The sequence below is a fragment of the Parus major genome, chromosome 1, assembly GCF_001522545.3.
Source record: "Parus major isolate Abel chromosome 1, Parus_major1.1, whole genome shotgun sequence".
NCBI classification, from domain to species: Eukaryota; Metazoa; Chordata; class Aves; order Passeriformes; family Paridae; genus Parus; species Parus major.
Window position 1 is genome coordinate 58,330,996 of NC_031768.1, and position 21,380 is coordinate 58,352,375.

Genomic DNA, 21,380 nt, shown 5'->3' on the forward strand with positions numbered 1-21,380 from the left:
GGCCCGCGGGGCCGCGGCCGAGCCGGGGCAGGTCTCGCTGCCGCGGCAGCCATGGCAGAGGGCTCCGAGAAGGTGCCCATCGCCCGAGTGGGGCCCGACGATGTGGAGCTGTGCCTGCCCCCCGTGAGTGCTGCCGGCAGGCACCGGGCGGGACGCGCTGGGATCGGGACAAGGCGTGTGGGCGTGAGCTGGGATGGAACGGGACCGAGCGGGTCGGGACGGGGCGGGACGGGACCAAGGGCGTCAGGTTGGTTTGGGACGGTAGGGAACGGGTGGGGTCGGGACAGGTCGCGATGTACCGGGACGGGACGGGTCGGGACCAAACGGGACGGGACGGGTCAGGTCGGATCGGGTCCGGCGGGACCCGGGGCTCCCTGCCCGCTCCCACCCGCGCTCTCCGCAGGCGTACGCGGCGGCCGCGCCCCCCGGGCCGGGCCGGCTGCTGAAGGCCGGGGCCGCGGTGCTGATCGCCGGAGCCCTCCTGCTGCTGGCCGGGGCCATCGGCGCCTTCTACTTCTGGAAAGCCACGGAGCGGCAGGTGAGCGGCCGGGCCCACAGCACGTCCGCACCCGGGGCCCGGTGGGCGGGGAGCTCTCGCACGCAGGGAGAGGCACGGGCTGGGAGCGCTTCTTGCGAGATCTATAAAGAGGTCTTTAAGCAGACCTGTAGGGTTTTTTTCCATGCTTTCAAAAATCCCAAACATCCAAAAACCCGCATCCATAATCACTGTCTTTGGTGGCTGTGTGGATGAAGCTTCCTGGAAGCACATTTACACGAAACACATCTTTGAGAGCACAGACTCTACATTGAGTTCTGCCCACAAATCCTCAGTGAACTCAAACCTCAACAAGTCCCCAGGGATTTACATCCTGGGCAAACTCCAGCTCTCAGGACAAAAAAAGCATTGAAATATGTAAATTCTTTTCTCACAACATCTGCATTCTCGGTCCAGATTCTACCTGGGCCCTCAAGTATGTAATGCTATAATTAACCCATTAACAGGCACCGTTAGTTCTGGTGCTTTGTATGACTGTGCACACGCTTAGGTTTGCAGCTGTGGAGCAGTTTTTATAGTTTTATTATTTACAGTTTCTGGGGTACACGAGAAATACTTTATGCAAAGAGTGAAACTGAGAAGATGGTGATCAGTTAGAGACCCAAACTTCAGAACATTAGAACATGCCTACAGATTAACTTTTCTTTCAGTTTACACAGAATTTGTGTTTAAAACATATTTGAAACATGATGGTACACACATATGAATGTAACTTTCTCCAAATTAGTACCTTTGAATTTACTTTGGAAGAAGTTTTGTGCTGCCTCCAGTCACACACCAGCCCTCATCAAGGAGAGCCTTGTGTGAATTCCAGCAGCCAGAGCAAAGGTGGCCCTGTGAGATACACCCCTACACATAGGGATAATTCAGATCATTAGAAAGAAAAGTACAAGGTTTTACAGCAAAAAGACATGACACACTGGTGACCTCCAAGATGTGCTGCAAGAACCATGTGCTTCTCTAGGCTTTTGAAAAGGGAGAGGGATGCATATAGGCAGGGGACAGTGCTTTCAGCTCTGAGCAGGTGGGTGCATTTGTGGAGTACAGGACAGTGCTTCCCTTTGTTAATGCTCCTGTCATCTAAATTCAGCCATACAAAAAATGTCACATTCACAGCTTTCATTAAGCTTCAAAGTTGAGCTGTAGGTGAAGACACTGGGAAAGCTGAGAGTTATTTTTCCAAGCTGCCTTCAAACTCAGAAAGCTGTATGTGACTTGCGAACATTTAGGAAGCAAGTGCAAAAATTATATCCAGAACCATTCATTAAAAAAAACAAGGCAATTTAAAAATTTTTGGGTTTATTTTGTATCTTTAAATTCTTCCCTAACTGACAGGGGTATCAAAGTCTCAACTCTAGCTCAACCCCTATCAGGGGGAGACCAGATACACTGGTCTAGTTTTATGGACCACCTTCAACAGGAGTCCTAGAAAGCAGAAATATAGGAGTGGCTGTGTATAACTGAAGAACCATAAATCTTTAGCACCTTAGACTTCCCTGAGTGAAGGTGAGAGAAGAAGAAATTTGTCTCTAGCTGTCAGTGTAAGTTTTTCATTAAAATGCTGTAAAGGCTTTAAGACCCAAAATAAACTGCTTGTGCAGCACTTTTAGCAGAGCTGCACAAGAGAATCACAAAACCCCTCCACAGATTGTGGTCTTCCAGCAAATACAAACCACGCTGTAGCTCTTCTCATTGAAAATAGGATAAGGGCAAATACGCTGACAAGGAAAATACGAGACTATACAACTTCACATCCAATTTAAACAAAGTTCACATCCATTACAAGCTGGGAAGTATGTTTGTATTTGAGAGGAACCTGTTTTCCTGTGCCTCAGCAGAACATCATAAGAGATAAATAGGGGTTGGCCTCCTTCAGCGTAGGACATTCACATCCGGTGTCCTTTGGGAATCATGCCAGCATAACAAATAATTCCTAAAATGTCCTAGAAGAAGGTTTTTAGGTTAGAGTGAACGTGGGTGTGGACTCACCCCATATTGTAAAACTATAGGCACTCCATTGAAGGGGGATCTCGGGTCTTTAGTCGTACCTGATGCTCAGAACAGGGACAGCTGTGGGGTCAGAGATGGTTGCCCAGGACTTTACCCAGTCAGGCTTTGAAAACTTCCAAGGATGGAGACAACAACCACTCAGAGCTGACTGCCCCACCGCCAGCCTGCCCCACTGCCAGCCTGCCCCAACACTGATGTAGCACAGTGTTGGTTGTTGGAGGGTTATCAAAGGCCTACAGAAGCAAAATCTAGAAGCTAAATAGGGATATGAGAGTCAGATTGACCCATTGCCTGGTGTAGGAGGAGGGCAATAAGTAATTACTGGCATGTGCTACCGCTCTTTTATTGATTGCAGGTGTACAATGTTCACTATACTATGAGCATTAATGGAAAAGTACAAGATGGATCAATGGAAATAGATGCTGGAAACAACTTAGAGACATTCAAAACAGGAAGTGGGAGTGAAGAGGCTGTTGAAGTCCATGATTTTCAGATCGTAAGTAGTGCCACTCTTGTCCTTCATGTAACACACTCCAGTGCTGGACTCTTAAGGACACCTTGCTCTGCCCTGACTTCTCTGCCCAAGTCGATTTCAGTTTCCAGCCTCCAACCATCCACACAAACATTTTTGCTCTCCTGGCTTGCTTTCACAGGGAGGCAGGCAGTTTCCTCCAAAACAAAAATCTTAGTGCTTTTTGGAGATCAGCCATGCCAGGTACCACTCCAGGAAGTGGTGTGGCTGCATCAGGTTTGGCTCCATGTAAATACTTTGCATTTTCAAACCACCGAGCAGAAGCGTGACATGTGACCTTGGGGTCTTACTAGAAAAACATTCTGTCAGGCTGTGACACAACCCTCTCACGATTTCATGTGGTTTGAACTGGCAAAAACACCTCCCCCAAACATCCCTGTTTGAGGAGCATAAGGTCAACACAGTAAGCCAAGGAGACACCAAGGAGAGAGCACTCTACAATGCTGGACTTGCAGAGCTTCATTTGCCCTGAGGTCAAGGATGGGAGCTGCTCTCCACAGCTTGGCCTGGGTTCATCCCCATGGCAGAGGATGGAGGCATTCAGCACAGTTTATGCATCCGTGTACCAAATGCCAGGTGCTGGGCCACTTGGGCTGACAGCAAACACTCTTGGACATCCCAGAAACTTGTGGCTGCTCAGCACAGAGCATGGACTAAAGATGCCAAACCGCAGCAGAGCTCAGCAGCTCAGATAGAGTGGGTCTCTGAGCTGCCCTGAGCTACTAAGGCACATCTATATGATGCTGCAGAAACTCATTTACAGGGCACAGACACTGCAGTTAAATGTTCTCAGGTGCAAAACACTCAACTTCAGAGTTAAGACCTCTGTAAGTCAAAGCAGCACCTAAAATAAAGATGCTGCTGCTAGGAAGCATCTCTGCTTCTGGAGCAGCCACCTTTCCCTTGCTGGATGTAGAAAGGCAAGGAAATCCAGCCTCTTGACTTTTCAACAAGAACGAATCTGTGCCAGAAGATGCTGAACCCCAACTTTCCCCAACAGCTGTGGTTCTGCCTTTATGCAATTCTCATTAGCATTGCCATAGCAACATTATTAGCAGCTGAGTAAGAGCATCCACAGCGAGTTCTTCTCACTTGCATTTGCCATTTCACATCTGCACAAAAGCAGCAGTCCACTGGAAAGATGCTGAACTCATTTTGCCTCCACGTGTGTTGCTGGTGAGATACTGCTGGTCACAACCAGGTGACAAATCAGTTCCTAACACCAACCAGCTAAAGGGACCTCCCAGGGATGGTGCCTGCTTGTAATTACAGATGGCCAGGGGTAACCTCAGCAAAGGAATGATGCCACATGGGTTTTCAGCTAAGAATGCACACAAAGGAGGAAGCAACTGAAGAGATGTGCTTCCAACAGACTGGTTATTTACATTAGCAGTATTGGATTGACTTGCACTGCTGGAATGACTGCATGATCAGAGAAGGCTTGAATTTGGCAATATTAGGGTATTCCTTGCACATTTGATACACCACAAAGCCTTATGTCCTAATGCACCCATCCTTGCACAGCCATCCCCCCTCTCACTGCTTTTTGTAGTCATTTTGTTTTGAAGGGGGTGTGTCTGGCTACACAGGACCTGCAGACACACAGGACATGTCTCAAGTGCCCCAGTACCATCCATCTCATGTTGCACTAGATCACAATGTGCTGAGTTGGAAGGGACCCACAAGGATCATCGAGTCCAGCTCCTGGCACAGCACCATCCCCAAGTGTCACACCCTGTGCCTGAGAGCATTGACCAAACACTTATCAGTCTCTGTCAGGCTGGTGCTGTGACCACTTCCCTGGGGAGCCTGTTCCAGTGCCCAACCACCCTCTGGGTGAAGAACATTTTCCTGATATCCAACCCAAATCTCTCCTGATACAGCTTCAGGCCATGCCTTCGGGTCCTGTCACTGTCACCACAGAGCACAGATCAGTCCCTGCCGCTCCTGTTCCCCTCATGAGGAAGCTGTAACTGCAATGAGGTCTCCCCTCAGTCTCCTCCAGGTTAAACTGACCAAGTGACTTCAGCTGCTCCTCACACGGCTTCCCCTCAAGGCCCTTCACCATCCTTGTTGCCCGCTTTGGAGACTCCCTAACATTTTAATATCTTTCTTACACTGTGGCATCCAAAACTGCACACAAAGGCATCCATGATTCCCCTTCAAGGCAGATGAGAGGGGTCATGCTGACACCCACACCCGTTTCTCCTGGCAGCTAGAGGCCAGGCAGAAAACCAGCACAATTTAAAAGGGCACTAGGTAATTATATTTTGGTGGTTGACTGGAGCTTGTGCGACCACATGAAAAACACAGAAGTTTTGCCATTTATAACCAGGTATCTAAATCTATAGTATAGAAGAGAGCTCTTTCATGGATACCCAAAAACCTACAGTAGAAAGGTAGAAACTACAGACGTAGCAAAATGTTGATGCCCGAGGTCCTGGCACAGGGCTGGGAAGTACGTCCCAGGACTTACAGGAGACTTGCCCCTTCTCTTGCTTAAAACTATACATCTATGGCTTATGCAATTGCATTTCACCCTAGTAGGCCAGACAAAGTCCCACACACAGATTTCTGCACCAAATTGCTCATCACAAACTTCCCTTTGCTGTCAGTCACTTATTTGTACAAACTGAACCAAGCTGCCCCCACATTCTTGTAAAACTGTGTCACAAGGGTGCCACGCCACCAACTAACACAATTTCAAGACTGCCTATGTTAGGTGCTAAATTACAGTTCAAATCATGTCAACTAATTCCTTAACAGAGCTACTCCAAGTAGCCTACAGCCTGCATGGAAGCACTTACATAAAACACCCTACCCCCCCCTCAGAAATCAAGGAAAAACTTCTAGACCAATTCGACCAAAATTGTTAAGCTGAAGTGATGAACAAAGAGTGTTTTATTGCTTCTGGTTTTAAATAAGATTAACCTTCAGACTGAAAATTCAGTGGCAATTTTAGCAGAGCTGAGGCACTGTCTTGGAGGTGGTGAGGAGCTGGAGGGCTGTGCACAACCCCCTGCCTTCTGCTTTTACAGGGCATAACTGGGATCCGTTTTGCTGAAGGAGAGAAGTGTTACATCAAAGCTCAGCCAAAAGCTCACATCCCTGAAGTTGATGCTATGGCTAAAGTGAGCCTCTCATCTGAGCTGGTAAGGGGGATAGTTTGTTGTTTTTTTTAATTAATCTTTGTATAGACAGAGCCTAAAGAAGGTACTTAAAACAAATAAAAATGGCATTTGAAAGCCACTCTGGCTCCTGGTAGGGTTGTTGAACATAGGGTAGGATAGCTGTGGATTCATTGACTGGTTGCAAGGAGTCTCTGAAAGGTAAGTAAAACAAGACTGGTCAGACATTGTCACTGTGTCCAGGGACCTTGTGAAAAGCTGCAGATTAGTGAGTGGGTGAGGAAGCCACAGGAGACCTCCATGACAAGAGCACCTGCCTGAGACCAAGGCTGAAAGGGAAGCCGTAGAAGAAGCAGCTGCTCTAGTCAATGCAAAGAAGGACTCTGGTCGATCCCAGGAGATTTCTATCAATGGTCTTGAGCAGAAGCACAAACTCCATCACTAGTCAGTAAAAGGGAATTGTGGAAAACATGGCCAAAATTAAAATAACTCAGAAGAAATAATTTATTTTTAAAAATACAACTTTTCCTTCTTAGCATAAAACTTAATTTTACACGTTAACTAAATTTCATATTTGCATCACAACCAGCATAGAAGCTGCAGATACCACCAAACCTCCTCACATTTGCCCAAAAAGCCAATTGCTTTATGTGCTCAAAGCCTGAGTTTCCCAGAGCTCACACCTCCAAACTCATTGATCACACAGGAGGGGCTCCAGTGACTTGAGTCCAGCTGTGCCTGGATTCTGCTGGGGGTTCAGACACTGCCAGGACAACACAGGAGATCCACAGCCCCTTTCCCTGGGTTTGCTCTGCTTCTGGGAGAATAAAAGCAGATACAATTAGCTGGGAGAGAGGCGCTGTTAAGGCTTCACCTCCCTACAGTGGTGCTGTGACTACTGAACATCTGCTTTAAAATGAAAGGGAAGAAGATCTCTCCTAATAGAATCAGAAGGGCTGACAAATATTACAAAGCCTCCTGAAGCTGGTAGGATTTTCCACATGATGGGAAAGAGAACTTGCACAAATTCCAGAGAGAGAGCTCCATCTTTCCTGCCTTGACTTATTTTGTAGGCTGCTGGCCTTGACTTAATTGGCACTATTGCTTGAATTCAAAGTTTGAATTTTCCATCTTTTTGTAAAAACAAAGTCACAGACCTGAAGACATTATCCTAAATAATCAAAAAGTTATTTATAATTCTACTTGGTGACAGTAAAACTATTTCCTTGTCCTGTTTTTTGTTCATCTTTTCCAAAGATGCATCACCTGTGACTGTTGCAATGAATCGCACGCACCAAGCAGCTGCCTTAGTGTTACCACTAAGATGTTAACTTTTCCCTGTCACTTGATTTTCCAGGCCAGATGTACTACAGGAATGGCAAAGTAGCATTTATTTTTCTATAGGCCAAGTCATGTGGAAGTATTTAGGAGATAATATGTAAGTATTTAGGAGAAAGTATTCATGTGCCATTATTTTCCTACAATGTAGGAAATATTATCATAGCAACACTACCTACAAAAATTGTTGAGTAAAATGAGTTTTATAGATACCCAAGTTCTGGCTGCTCACAGGTCAGGATCATTTCAAACAGAAACAAAGGATATTTTTATTTCTGAAAATTAGAGTTAGATATTTATGATGTTGATAAAAGCTTAAGTGGGAGAATATAAATAAAGAGCAGTAGATAGATTGGATAGCAAACTTAAATGACTTGAGACCTACAAAATAAATCAATAAACACACCAAAGAAACAACTCCTCAAGGGAATAAATTGATCTAGTCAGTTATATAACAAGACTTGATGACTTTTATGAAAGCAATTTAGAATTTTAACTTTGAAATCATGCTGGTTTTCATGATTCAAAAGTTAGTTTTCTTTTAATATTTCACCGTTGCTATAAAATACTTACACATTTTATGTAAAATAATACTTTGAACTAACAACTTTAAAGAATCAATCACTGGCATTTTCCTACACTACTTTGAAGATACGAACCAAAAACCTGCAGGGTACACTTCAAAAAGGCAGGCTCCTTTAACTTGCACTTCAAGCTTTTGGTCAATTGAATTGCTTTTACCAAACAAGACCTTTAATCAGACGGATCACATTGACATAAAACTGGAAGCTGGAGCAGTTCTCAAGCTATAATCCTCTCTAAAACTTTTGAACAAGATTCCACTCCTCACCCCCCCTATACACATTGTAAATACAGTTAGTTATGTATTGGGAGTATGTAAAATGAGAACAGGGCATAAGAAAAGATGAGGGGCTTGGGTTTTGCTGGTATTTCACTGTTGCTTTGCTGAAGGTGGTAGGTCTTTGGTTTCTACTACCTGAAATTCTGGTGCTTTGGGCTGAAAGATCTGACACCCAGTCCTCATGCATGGGGCAGAAACCTTCCAGGAGTGAGATGGGTGAAATCACAGCCCCAGCAAAGCTGACAGTGGCTTTGCCCTTCATTTCAGTGGTGGCAGCCTTTCCCCAGGCTTTGGCTCAGCACAATCCATTCACATTCATGACATGGAAGGATGCTCAGTATTAGTTGCAGCGGATAATTATACAGTTTGGTGCTCAAGAATTAACAGCAAGCAGGCACATGACTGCTCACTGAGCAGCAAAGGATTTATGCTCTTCTATTTGCAGGAAGATGAAATCATGCCTGTGAGATTTGACAAAAACTCCCTTATCTGGGTGGCTGCAGATGAGCCTATCAAGCATAACAGCTTCCTAAGCCCCAAAATTTTAGAGCTTTGCAGGGATCTTCCAATTTTCTGGCTGCGACCAACATATCCTAAAGGTAACATTTCTTTTATTTGAAAAGTATGTTATCCCTCCCTTCATCTTAACGCCTTCCCTCCATCAGGTTTGCTACTGAAACTAGCACATCTGGGAAACCAGACTCCTTTCCTCCTGTGCCCACGCCTTCCTGGGCTTTTGCCAAGATTGTGGGTTTGGAGTTTATCCCCTAGATGGATTCCATCCTTCTATTTACTCAATTTGCATAGACTGAGTGGGTGACTTGCTAGGAGATGAAACATTTCCAGAGAGGTCAGCCTCCTTTTAGGGAGGGACAAGACAACAGCTTAAACTAGCCCCCCAGTGTGTAGGCAGCTGACACCAGGTCTAAGAACCCTGGCCACGAACCAGGGACCATAGCCTGTCCTGTTTTCTACCCTGCTTCCCCAGAAGAACTCAGCAAAGTGGAAGGAAGATGCTTTAAGCCAGCCAGCTGGTTTATGGGCGCTGGGGCAATCGCAGCTCTGAACTTGGAGCCCATAGGCAAGCTTAGCAAAGGTGTTCAGGAGTCACCAGGAAGCTGGCAACTCCACCAGGTAACTTCCAAGGAGGAGAGAAGACTCAAAAATATTTATTCCTCCTTGGTCCAGTTAATATTAGAGCACTTGGGTGGGATAACGTGTGAAAAAAAAAATTACCACATTTTAGAGCACCTGTGGATCCAAGTTACCAATATTTTCCTTCATGATCTTCCATGTCCCACTGGGCAACAAAATAGCAGTATCAAAGCTATCCAGAACCAAATGTTCTTGAGAGCAGGGAACCATCCCACCATAAAAGCATTTTTAAAAAGAGATGTGTACAGCTGGTCTTGCTAGTGCTGGAAACTGTTGCTGGGTTAGTATCAGTGTCAAAAAAAACCCAACAAATCTCCTCACATGCATTTTGCTTCAAGGAGAGGAGGGAGGGGGGAAAAGCAATCACACTGCTTTGGACTGGCATTGGCTGCAGACACAATGTATGAAACTCCCATGGCAATGCACATCAAGTTTGCCAAAGCAGTTTTGGCTTTCTCTCTGCCCTCCATCCTCTCATTTGTTTAACAGTTACAGAAATCACTGAAATGTTAGGTAAGTACAAGGACACACTCAACATTGTCCTCCGGTGATTATTTCTTCAGATAACCAAAGGAGAGAAATGAAGAGAAACAAGCGCCAATCAGAAGCAAACTTTGATGAGGAAGACTTGGAAGCTGCTTCTGAAGAAGTAAACCCCAGGTCACACACTGTGCAGCTGACTCAAGAGCTTGGCCACCAGGCTAATGAAACCAGGCCAATGGCACAAGAAACTGATCAAACATTTAATCCAAACAACCCATACAACGTAAGTATTTGCATTGTAATCTTCTTTCAGAGCCCGGGACTGTATTGGACAGGTAACACTTGTAATGTGGGGCTTGTCTTTTATTTTTTTTCCTTAATCTGCATAGTCTTTGCTTGTTCAGCTTTTCTAGGAAATAACAGACTAGTAAAACACTTAAGAAGCTAAAAAATGTCTTCCCTCTGTCCTCTTCTTCCAGTTTGCATTTGATTTCAAGCACAAGTGCTTGAGGTCACAAGGTTAAGGCAAGTTGATGCCAAGTTGCTTTTTGAAGTTTCCAGATCCATATGGAAACAGCACTGGAGATCTGACAAGGGTAGCATCTTCTAGAAACAAACCAAAGCTGGTCTTGATCAGACAGCTGAGACCCATCAATTACTATGTGAAGATAGTCCAGTAGCTAGAAACATGCTTTGCTCTCAAACAGAAATTAGCACCAGACACGACTGCTGCAAGGGAACACAGCAGAAGTGTCTGGCTGCAAAGAGATAAAGGCCCAGCCAAATCATTTTCTTTCTCAGGCTCTTCTCTGTGAAGGTAAGCAACCCTAAGACTAGCAAGAACCTGACAGAGAAGAATCTGTTTTGAGACAGCAGCAGTGGGTGGAGGATGACTGTCATAAAACTTGTTCTCACCCTTCAAGAAGCAGCAGCCCCCCGAAAGAGCAGAGGAGCCACCCCGCTGTTTCCCAACACCTCTGCCATGCTGCAGGAACACTGGCTGTGCAGGAGGCACCTTCCAGTCTGCTGCACCAGCGCCAGACAATTTACACCCACCATTTGGTGCAGCAGGAGTAAGTCATTTTAATACAACACTGTCACAAGATAAATGCCTCCTGCTTTGGAAGTAAGTCCCAGCTTTGACTTGACATTTATGCAACAGCAGGAGATCATTATACTGTGACAGCATTCTGCCAAGTTGACATCCCTTAATTAAACTTAAATTAATCACTCCAAATAAAGTGGATCTAAATCGACTCTCTCACGAGGTCAGTAAAACAGCAGTGGCACTGGAATGTAGCTTCTCCTCACAGCTACTAACGTGACCATCTCCATGGTGTCTGAGCTGCTCTGCCTCTGGAGGCAGAACAACTGCCACAGGTCTGCTCTTCCAGCCAGAGGGCAGCTGGGCCAAATGGAGAACGGCCAGACAGATGCAGCCATCAGACTTCCCTCAGCCTGCAGGGTGGGATTCGCCTCCGCCAGCAGCTACTGCACCAATGCCTATTGCCAGGCTTTCTTAGAGACTGAGCCATTGGACTGACAAGGACCATTAATTATGCTCTAGGCCTTTCCTGAAGGTTGTAATGAATCCTCCCTAGAGCTATTCCTCTTTACTCACTGTAAGTGGAGCCTGGACGATAAGCTGAGGTGATGTTCATGGTGCAGGTATCTGAATTCAAGGATGATGAATCCCAACAAAGAAAACATCTTCCCTGCTCTCAGGACTGGTAAGAGTTGCTGGGATCCCTAAAACCACCCAGCTGTCACTAGTGTCCTGTACAAGCCCAGACAAAGGGTGGCACCCTTCTGTGTCACTTTTTTTGTTGTGCTGCTACTTCTCAAAAAAGGAATGAAAAATGTTCAGGTGAAAAGCTAACGGGTACTTCAGCATTTGTGCATTACTGCTGCTTTTCTTGAAATAACACCAATGGGCAAAGAACAACCCAAGTTTCCAAAAGCAGAGTATCCGGTTACCTTTTTTTCACAGAAATGAGGAAAGGAATTTTGAAGGGTAAAGGCATTTAGGTATTTTGTGCATGCTTTGCTCCATTTAACTCCTTACTGTCAGCTACAGAACAGGCAGAATTCTCACTGTCCACACCTTAGTGCGGTGGGGTGGGAAGGAAGGAACCAGACGGAGAGACAAGAGCCAAATCCTCAGAAAACTGCAGGGGACCAGAGGAAAAATTTCCTAAAAATGCTGTAAAAAACATTAAAATACAGAAACTGAAACTCATAATAAAAAATCACACCATACATTTCAGGAATCCTCATTTACATGAAAGATTCAGGTATCTATCTTGAAACCTTTTCCATCACTAATATTTAAAGTTTGGGAGGAGCTTACTGTTTCTGGAGCTTTTGCAAGGACTGTAGAAAAAAAATAATGAAATTAGAGCTGCCTGTTTTTCTTTCCATTTTATAATGGTGATGGCACCAATTCTATGCTTCTGCCAAACAGAACAAGACAAAATTAAAAATAATCAAGCAAGATGCATGGGTCACTAAGTGGGAGTTTTGCCAACTTCCACAGCCCCAAGACTACAGGTTTTACCCTTTGTGGGGTTAACAGGAGCACGGATGTATTCTGCTATTCGGTAAGAATGAGAACACCGGGATGACATTTAGTATTTTACATTCCAGCAGCTGGAAGGTGAAGGGATGGCTTTTGACCCCATGCTGGATCACCTGGGCGTGTGCTGCATTGAGTGCCGGCGAAGTTACACCCAGTGCCAGCGGATCTGCGAGCCCCTCATGGGCTACCACCCGTGGCCTTACAACTACCAGGGCTGCCGCACCGCCTGCCGCATCATCATGCCCTGCAGCTGGTGGGTTGCGCGTATCATGGGCGTGGTGTGAGAAAATCCCTTGACCACAAAAAGGCATACCAAAACCGAAACCTTGACAAAATAAGCAGGAATACAATGAACTGGTAAAAGACTAAAACCAAAGCAGCGGTACCAATCCTGCCTTAAAAAATCAGAGAAATTGTTTTTCTGCACCAAAAGCAAGGTCAGATATTCCAACTGCAAATAAAAATCTCAATCTAATATTCCATTAGCTTTAGCAGAGGCAAGGGTATACTAGCACTTGCTGAATTAAAAAACTGAGACATCCCAAAAAAAGACAATATTAAACTTTGCTCAGAATTGGTTTAGCAGTCCAGAAGCTTGCCCATACATCTAAATTCAGCCTTTCAAAACAAACTCCTCTCTTTCCAAGCTATATGTGAAAATTTACATCCAATTAAGCAACTAGCTCAACTTGTACACTTGGAAGTGCCTTTAATCCACGTAGCTTACTTAAATAAAACACAAGTTAAGTTGCTCCCCGTTGCTATTCAGAGTTGCCAGGTCATTATGAATGGTTATAAACCAATTACAGCATACCTTTCCCACAAAGCTGCTCCAGGGGACACAGGAAAGCACACATTGTGCTAAATCGGAAACAAACAGCAGGAAAAGGGGCTGTAGAAGGGAATGTGCGTGGCCGCAGAATCAAAACCCTTTGCACATCCCAACATCAAAGAAGCCCCAGCATCAAGAATCCTGTATCCATGATACCACTGTAATGTCTAACAAGTATCTGCTATCCAGCTACTACAGCAAAAGTATTTACATGCAGTTGCAGACCAAGGAGTCTCAAGACCCTTCAGAATCTACAACAGCCACTGTTATTTATAAATCCTTGAACTAGACACTTTTGACACAAGATTACAACCCTGCTTTATTTCTCATGGGTAACAGCCATTCACACCAGTTCCTTTAGCTTTGCTGAAGCTCACATCCCTTCTCCACAAGAGAAACTGTTTACCAAAGGGAGGGGAAAAAAAAGAAAGCTTTTTTTTTTTTTTCCCTCTCCTTTCTCACCTCACCCTTTTTGCTGAGGCAAATTCTGCAATTATTTGGATTGATTCCATTACACATTAAATCTCTAAGGAAGGTATTAAGCTGAAACACTCAGAGGTGGAACAACTTAATATTTCTAGCCTTGAAAAACAAAAATAGCAGTATTACACTGCCTTTATCCATACTATGCATCTTGAACCCTACCACTGAGTTTATGGAGCCATCTACATCATCTTTATTAGCAAAATGGTTCAATTTTTCTTAAAGTTTGCTTTCTGGAGCACTCATTTTTGTGACTAAACAGCTCTTGAGATGTTGCAAGCCCAGTAATGTTATTAACACTGTGTGACACGCAGAAAAGAGGAATTAATTTGACATAATCATGGCTTAAAGAAAATAAAGACAACTTCATGTGGAATGCTAAACTGCATGTCTAAAAAGCAAAGTATTAAATGAGAATAAGATGAGAATAGAATTCAGTATTTTGTTCTATTGTAGCTTTTTAGTATAAACTTCACCTTCTCTTAATCTGAAGGACAGACTTGCTTTGAAATATTTAAATTATAAACTTCTTAAAGTGGGATTTCAAGGCCTGTTACATTTGAGTTTCTGCTTTTTAAACTGAAAGTGACCTTGATCATTATGTTGTTTTAGAAGTACGTCTATCATATGCTTAGAAAAGTCAGTTTTCCTTTTTTTTTTTTTACTGCAGATTAAACAAACACATTAAAAAACCCCAGTTGCTTTCTGTGCTTTTTTCAATGTAGAAGGTGTAACAATTCTTTCACATACTTGTTCAAGAACTGTCTGAAGAGGAAAAGAAGGGCATCAGCAAGTGAAACACTGGAGGCAAAGAGAGAGAAATGTGACTGACTATATGTCTGAACTAGACTGTTGCTCTCCCTTCCATCTTGAGCCAACCTGTCATCTGTTTCTCTCTGTGTCCCCCAATAAAACAAACAGACACCTTCTGAAGACAAAAAGAACAACTTTGTTGTAGATGATTTCCATGTCTACACATGCTTAAAAAAATTAATTGTTCCTGAACAAAAGCTTGTAATCATTTCCTTCCTAAAGGCAGTCACAAAGCATGTAAGAAGTAAAAAAAGCATCCTTCTCATGGATATAGAGCTGTCACACAGGCATGTACGTCTCAAGAACACATCTGTACACACCGTGACACAAAAGCCCCAGTGACCATAACGTTTATCTATTTCCAAAAGACAGGTAACAAAATGCCTTCTCCAACTCAAGCTTCAAGCAAGCAAATTCCTGTTTACCTTCATCTCTGACTCAAAGAGAGAAAAGTAAAGATCTCATGCTGCAGCAAGGTTGGGAAAAAATCCTACTTCAGCATAACATCTGATTTTGAAGGGAAAGTTCTGAGGCAACACAGGGATGGCAGTAAAACCAAAAAGCCAACGGTGTGAAAAGATGTTGTGATATTCCCTGCAGCTGTGGCTCAGACTCCAGCTCTAACAACCCACAGTGATCCTTTCACTACTGCACAGTATTTATTACCAGTGTCGAAGTTTCTCGCTGCCATCACTCACGTAATACCGTGGCATGCTAAAGAGGTTACAACACATCAGCATTTGGGAAGTATGGAGCAGGGTGTTCCTTGAATCTGACCCTGGGCCAGATTTTTCAGCAGAGAACAGCTGAAAGCCTTCCTCTGGCCAAAGCTTAGGGATGGAGAAGAGGAATGAGTTTGTCATCAACAGTGTCTCCCACCACAGGTGGGTGGATGTTTGTCACAGCACTGCAGTTCTACGATCCTTAACACTTAATTACCTATTTTACTAGGAGGATTAGAATGGCAGAGCAGATTACAGCAGAAAAAGGGGATAAATTCAGGCTGATGAAAAAGAGATGGAAAACAGGGAGCAATCCCATGTGGTGAAATAGATTGAAAGCCAGTGATATGAAGGCAGGAGGAATCTTTTCTAAATCTAGAGTTCCCTTTCTCCCCACTTAAAAACAAATAAATCCACTGTCCTTTTTCATACAGGAATCATCCTCCACTCATACCTATACTGAGAAAGCAAAAAAGAAGCTGGGAGGCATGGAAGGGGGGCGATCTGGCATCTACCTTCCATGTAACATTTCACCCATACTGCAGCAGAAAAAAAATCCAAGGAAGTTTCAGTGAAGAACAGACTAATCACTTTTTCCATGCACTGCATGTGAAGCATAAAACTACAGTTAGTGATGAACTGATTGCTGATTGACATGTTTGGGTGGACAGAATCTCTGCTCAGAAAGGGCAAAAGAGAGACTGAACCAAGAGCACCATCATCTGCTTCCAAGAGGCTCAGCTGGCCTTTTACAAACACAGATCTACAAACTGGTCTTTCACAAGGACATATACCAAAAATGAGAGAGGCAGCCTTAACCTGCAGCAGGCATCTTCCCTGAGAGCAGGAGCAGAGAGCAATCCCACCCATGGTATTAAATGGGAACTGTTAACATCTTGCTGTCCTTTTCCAGTATTTGCATCAGTACAAATCAGAGCACTGAGCTGAAACTGCCTCAGTCTACAGATGACCAAAAGGCTTGGGAAAAAAAACCCTCAAGCAGTTTGAACACAATTGAAACATCATCCACTCTTGTCCTTGTAGGCAGTTCTCTTCCTTCAGCCAACTCATTATCAGTACTGCTACATATTCCACTCACCCTCTCCAGTCCCAAAGGACATTTCCTTTGTCACTGGCTTTTTTCAGAGCCTCTATTCAATGCCCAAGCTACTGCTAGCATTCTCTTGATCAGCAGCTTCTGGTACCATTTTGTGTGTGGGCGTTTTAACATGAACAAAATACACTGTTCACAAAGTTCATGAAGCACCTTCCCTTCAGCTTTCTAAGGAAATTTTGCCTGCTAATTTAATCCAATCCCCTCCAAACAAAAGAACCCACACACACATTCCCTCTGCCCGTAAGGCAACAGGACCTACCATTATTGATTAACCTAAACTTGAAGGAGGAACACATACAGATTATCTGCCTGTGCTCAGAAACATGCTGGAATTATGTCTAGACCCGCAAACTTGGTTTACAGGATTGAGATGGACAGGGAGCTCTACCACTTGATTGCTACAAGTTTTAGCCTGAAGCTAAAGCATTATATTTGCATTACATATGCCTCAAGAGTACGTAAGTAGCAATGCTTTTTATTTTACTTTTTGCCTTAAGCTAAGTAAATTGAATCTCAAAGCAGTGAAACAGTACCCACTTAATACAAGAATATATATTGTGTTTATCTGACATAATACTCCCATGGTCTTTCAGTAAGTGAAAGACAGAGGAACCTCTGCAATGTTCTCTTCTGTAAGTAAGAGCAATCTGACTGGAAGAAAGCATCTTCAAATTACTTTTTAATTTCTATTTAAGAGATTTTTACCTAGGCTTTTCCCCACAGCAAGCCTTTGCTAAGTTCTGTTAAGTACTCTGAATGACATTTATAAAGCAAGGCTGGCCAAGAGACAAGAACCCAATTTTGTGACAAAGTGAAGCACTCAGACATTTGTCTTCCTTCTACATTAAAAACTAAGAAATGCTTTTGCGCATAAATAAAAAGCAGCAAAGCACTTATCTGGGAGAATGGAGTTCAAGTACCTATTCCAAATCAAATCAACTCCAATGTTAGCATCCCATATGGATGGGCAAATGCTCTACATATCAAGCAACCAGCTACTCAGAATTCTCTGAAGGTCAAGAAAAGCCTCACACCAAAGCTAAAAAATCCTCACTGAAACATGTCCAAAGTATATGCTTTGAGAAACTCTTCCAAGAAGCAGACACTGTTCAGTAAATATCAAGAGGTAAGGCACACAAAACCCTTCCTTAAATCCAGTCTACCCCGGGTTCATTGCATTCAAAGAGCAGGGTAACATTCAGTTGTGAAGGTTATCAAATATGAACTTTGGAAAACATGTATCAATTCCGAATCCAGAAGCAATGCGAAAGAAAACACTGCCCGGCCTGCATTGCAGGATAACCATGATCTCAGTGCATCAAGAAACTGCAATTATGTCAAGAATTGTAGTCATAATCTACATCCAAAAAACCCCTCTTTTTTTAATGTTTGTGGGATTTTTAAAGTCTTGGTACCTCTCTACTGCACAGGCTGAGTAACAATAGTGGGGAAAAAAACCACTGCACTTTCCCAGCATCACTGTAAAATCTAGGTTCCTATTCCTCAGGAGGAACACAATATATCCTTCTTTCCTCCTCTTTAATTTTCAATCATCATTTAATACCTAACAGCTGCAGACTTCACTCATCCTATTAAAAACACCTGTTCTAACAGCCTTTCAATTTTACCAAGCTCATCCAATTGACACTGTAGGAAAATAACACATCCAATACAAAGACAACAGGCAGAATAACAAACGATTGGGAAAAACCCACATTATTAGGAAAGCAAGGAAAAGTAGCAAACTTGAAACAGCATCCAATAGTTCACAAGGAATGAAGTGTTTTCATGGTGCTGTCAATATTTGCAATTCGTGGTGTTTCTATGATGACAGAACATTTGGCTACCTCTGAATTCCCAAGAGACAGTGGCACACGGACAAGTTTCGCACAACTTCTGTCTCTCATGGAGTCACAGAAGGGCTGAGGTTGGAAGGTAGCCCTGGAAGTGGACTCCCACTCAAGAAGGGGGATCTCAAGCCAGGTGCCCAGGAGCATATCCAGATGGCTTTTGAGCATCTCTAGCTCCCGGCAAACTTGTATTCAGGAAGTACAAGCACAGACAGTAAACAGATTCTCAATTATTTTTCTTTTTCTCTATTGTTATTTACAATTTGTTCATGACAATAAAGCTGCAGTGATGGAAACAATTAAGGACATACAAGTTGTTCTTTACAGTTTCTAGTATTCAAAAATCATATAACTTAAAGCAACTGCTTTCTGGCTTTGATTCCAGGTAAATTTATTTTGAATTTAGAAGGTAGACCGAGGACCTACTTTTCTATAAAAATTTCCAGTCACAACAAATTTGCTGTCTTCCGTGACTGTGACTACAGTTCAACTTATCACACAGGTGGAAGGACTCCAAAGTGGAGTGTTGTGTCTGCATCAAGCATAGTAATCTCATCCTCTTCACTGACTGCACATTTTGCTCCTATACATGCCAGCTTTTCATTTGAGGCAGTACATTCACATCCTTACCTATACACTTTAAGTGATTCCCCTATCAAAAAACAATACTAAAAATGAAATAAAGCAACTTCCTTATAGAAAAAGTTGTATTTACAGTTTTATTTAGCAGAGTTAAGAAGCAACCAATTTTAACACTGTTGTGCAAAGTATTTTTACCCAAAATTGCCAAGATCTAATAAGTTATTGAACAGAAATACCAGGTGTAAGGCAATAATCCTGACCAGCCATTAGAGATCACCCTATCCCAAAGAGCAGAGCTGATAAAGGTGGTAGAAAATTTGGACTGATGGACTCAATTTCCAGAAATTAAGACAGAGATGATAAAAATAGGGATCCACTCTTGAGTATATCTTTAACATCTGCAGATGAAGGAATTTCTAAAGCACGCAAAATGTACAGACAATTCCTGTTTTCAAGGGAACATTCAGTGCTTTGAATCCAAGAATGCTATGTCCATACATAGTGGTCAGTACATGACTATGGCAACACATAGATGGTAAAGATCAGAAACAGGATTAAAACTTTTTCCATTCCATGTCATCAGGAGGATTTACTTCTACCTTCCTTTTACCAACATCAGACCAGTTGGTGCTCAGAACTGTGCCACCAGACTCCATCTGCAATATGAGAGAGAGCTTGTTTAGTTTGCTGAGAATTCTAGTAATATAAAAGCCACATTTCCTACAGCAAACTTCAAAGAGTAGTGATTACACAGAAATTGTATACCTATGAAATAAAACTTGACAGAGCCATAATTCCATAATCTCCAGCCCAACAGTACTTTTATCATTACTGGACACAGTGAGCTGCTGCTTCATTAACAAGAAGCTTTTAAAGGGTCAGTCACATTCTTGCTTGTGATGACTATAAATTAAACTAGATTCACACAATCAAGAGGAATTTGATCCTTTCACACCCTCTGGCAAGTCTTCAAGTTCTACATGAGCCAAACCTCTACTTGCTTTGATAACACTGATTGAAATGAAGAGACCAGTGACAAAGCACAACCTTGGACTTAGAAAGTCACATTCATTAGTGTACAGCCCTATAGCTTTCAGTGAGAGTAGCTGTACCAGTATCACCAAAAGAACCATGGCCAAAATTTATTCATTTATAGGCCCAGAATTTTGGTAATGGACCCTTTTCCCAACATATGCAAAGTTTAGTAAATCATATCAGTGTGCAAAAGTCACACATTTCTTCAGAGAACAGAATGAAGACTTACGAACGATTTGTTCATGGCACGTTTTACTTCATCTGTACCATCTGAATAGATTTGCTGGAAGAGTTTATTTAAAGCAGCATCTCCTTCTAACTTCTCATTTTTCTCCTCTTCTTTGATTTCAACCACCAGTTTGTCCCAATTCCTTGTATAGTGAGACGATGATGGGTATAAGTGCTGGGTATCTGAAAACAGAAGTGTTAGTTAACTAAGCATTTTCTCATGACTGTGAGAGCGGCAGAGAATACAGACATGCACCTGATGAATCACAGATGATAATGGAACATGAAAATGCAAATGGACTCTTCTGAACTGATATAAGCATTGCAGTTACAAAAATAAAGGCAACTAAGAAATGCAAAAGTTTACTTTTAGGTAAACAGAGTTATATAATTTTGTTATCCAACACACACAAAAAAAGCTGGTGAACCGCAACACAGAATTTAAATCAAAATGAGGCAAGAGATATTGGCTGACAGAAGAAAAAACTGAAACAGCAGCATAGAGCCACAGAATAAGTTGAGCTAAATTAAAAAAAAAAAAAAATCTGAAATCAACAAATCCAGAAATTCAGATTCTGTCAAAGACAGAATATTTATCTGTATTGAAAACCTCCAATGTATTAGTTTCCAAGAGAAATCCAATACTTAAGGAAACAATAATTAGTTAAGCAACAGGTAACAGCATAACAACTGCTGTCCTGGGTCTGGCCAAGACTGAGTTGATATTTTGCAGAAGTGGTGAGGGGTGGAGCCTGAAGCTTCGTGGGCATGGCCGGGGAGATAATTCTACACTGTGGCAAGATCATTGCTGGGACGGCAGTAAGGGACTCTTGCATCCCAGAAGAAGGGCAGGGCTTCCAGTCAAGAAAAACTTGTGGGGAGGGGGAAGCCATCCATCATCAGGTCATTCTCACCGAGCATCCCCGGGAGCATTCTGCATGTAAATCACTCTCTCTTTTGTAGTCTTTTGTTATTAATATTGTTGCTGTTACTGTTTGTTTTCTAATTTAATTGCTGTTTCCAGTAAACTTTTTATCTCAACCCTTCACCTATTGTGCCTCCAGTTCCCAACTCCA

The 21,380-nt window shown here is 43.0% G+C and overlaps 2 protein-coding genes across 2 annotated transcripts in view; one reads left to right on the forward strand and one right to left on the reverse strand.

The window, feature by feature from the left end:
• Positions 1–14,650, forward strand: CNMD (chondromodulin). The gene is made up of 7 exons (XM_015634129.2): positions 1–123; positions 404–538; positions 2,922–3,062; positions 6,137–6,250; positions 8,872–9,025; positions 10,145–10,347; positions 12,711–14,650. Exons 1-7 carry the CDS (start codon positions 52–54, stop codon positions 12,924–12,926), a joined length of 1,035 nt encoding a protein of 344 aa, XP_015489615.1. The 5' UTR covers positions 1–51; the 3' UTR covers positions 12,927–14,650.
• A 4,039-nt stretch (positions 14,651–18,689) lies between these two features.
• Positions 18,690–21,380, reverse strand: part of SUGT1 (SGT1 homolog, MIS12 kinetochore complex assembly cochaperone) — a 26,730-nt gene continuing 24,039 nt past the window's right edge. Inside the window, exons 12-13 of the mRNA XM_015634131.3 lie at positions 20,306–20,487; positions 18,690–19,697 (exon numbers count right to left, since the gene is read on the reverse strand). Of these exons, the coding sequence (XP_015489617.1) occupies positions 19,596–19,697; positions 20,306–20,487 (284 nt within the window). The 3' untranslated portion in view covers positions 18,690–19,595. The remainder of the gene's footprint in view (positions 19,698–20,305; positions 20,488–21,380) is intronic.

Excerpts from the sequence above, each read along its gene's own strand:
- CNMD (XM_015634129.2), top strand. The coding sequence starts at position 52 with ATGGCAGAGGGCTCCGAGAAGGTGCCCATCGCCCGAGTGGGGCCCGAC. Across the intron at positions 539-2,921 it reads GGAAAGCCACGGAGCGGCAG|GTGTACAATGTTCACTATAC; the intron begins GTGAGCGGCCGG and ends TATTGATTGCAG. Across the intron at positions 3,063-6,136 it reads AAGTCCATGATTTTCAGATC|GGCATAACTGGGATCCGTTT; the intron begins GTAAGTAGTGCC and ends CTGCTTTTACAG.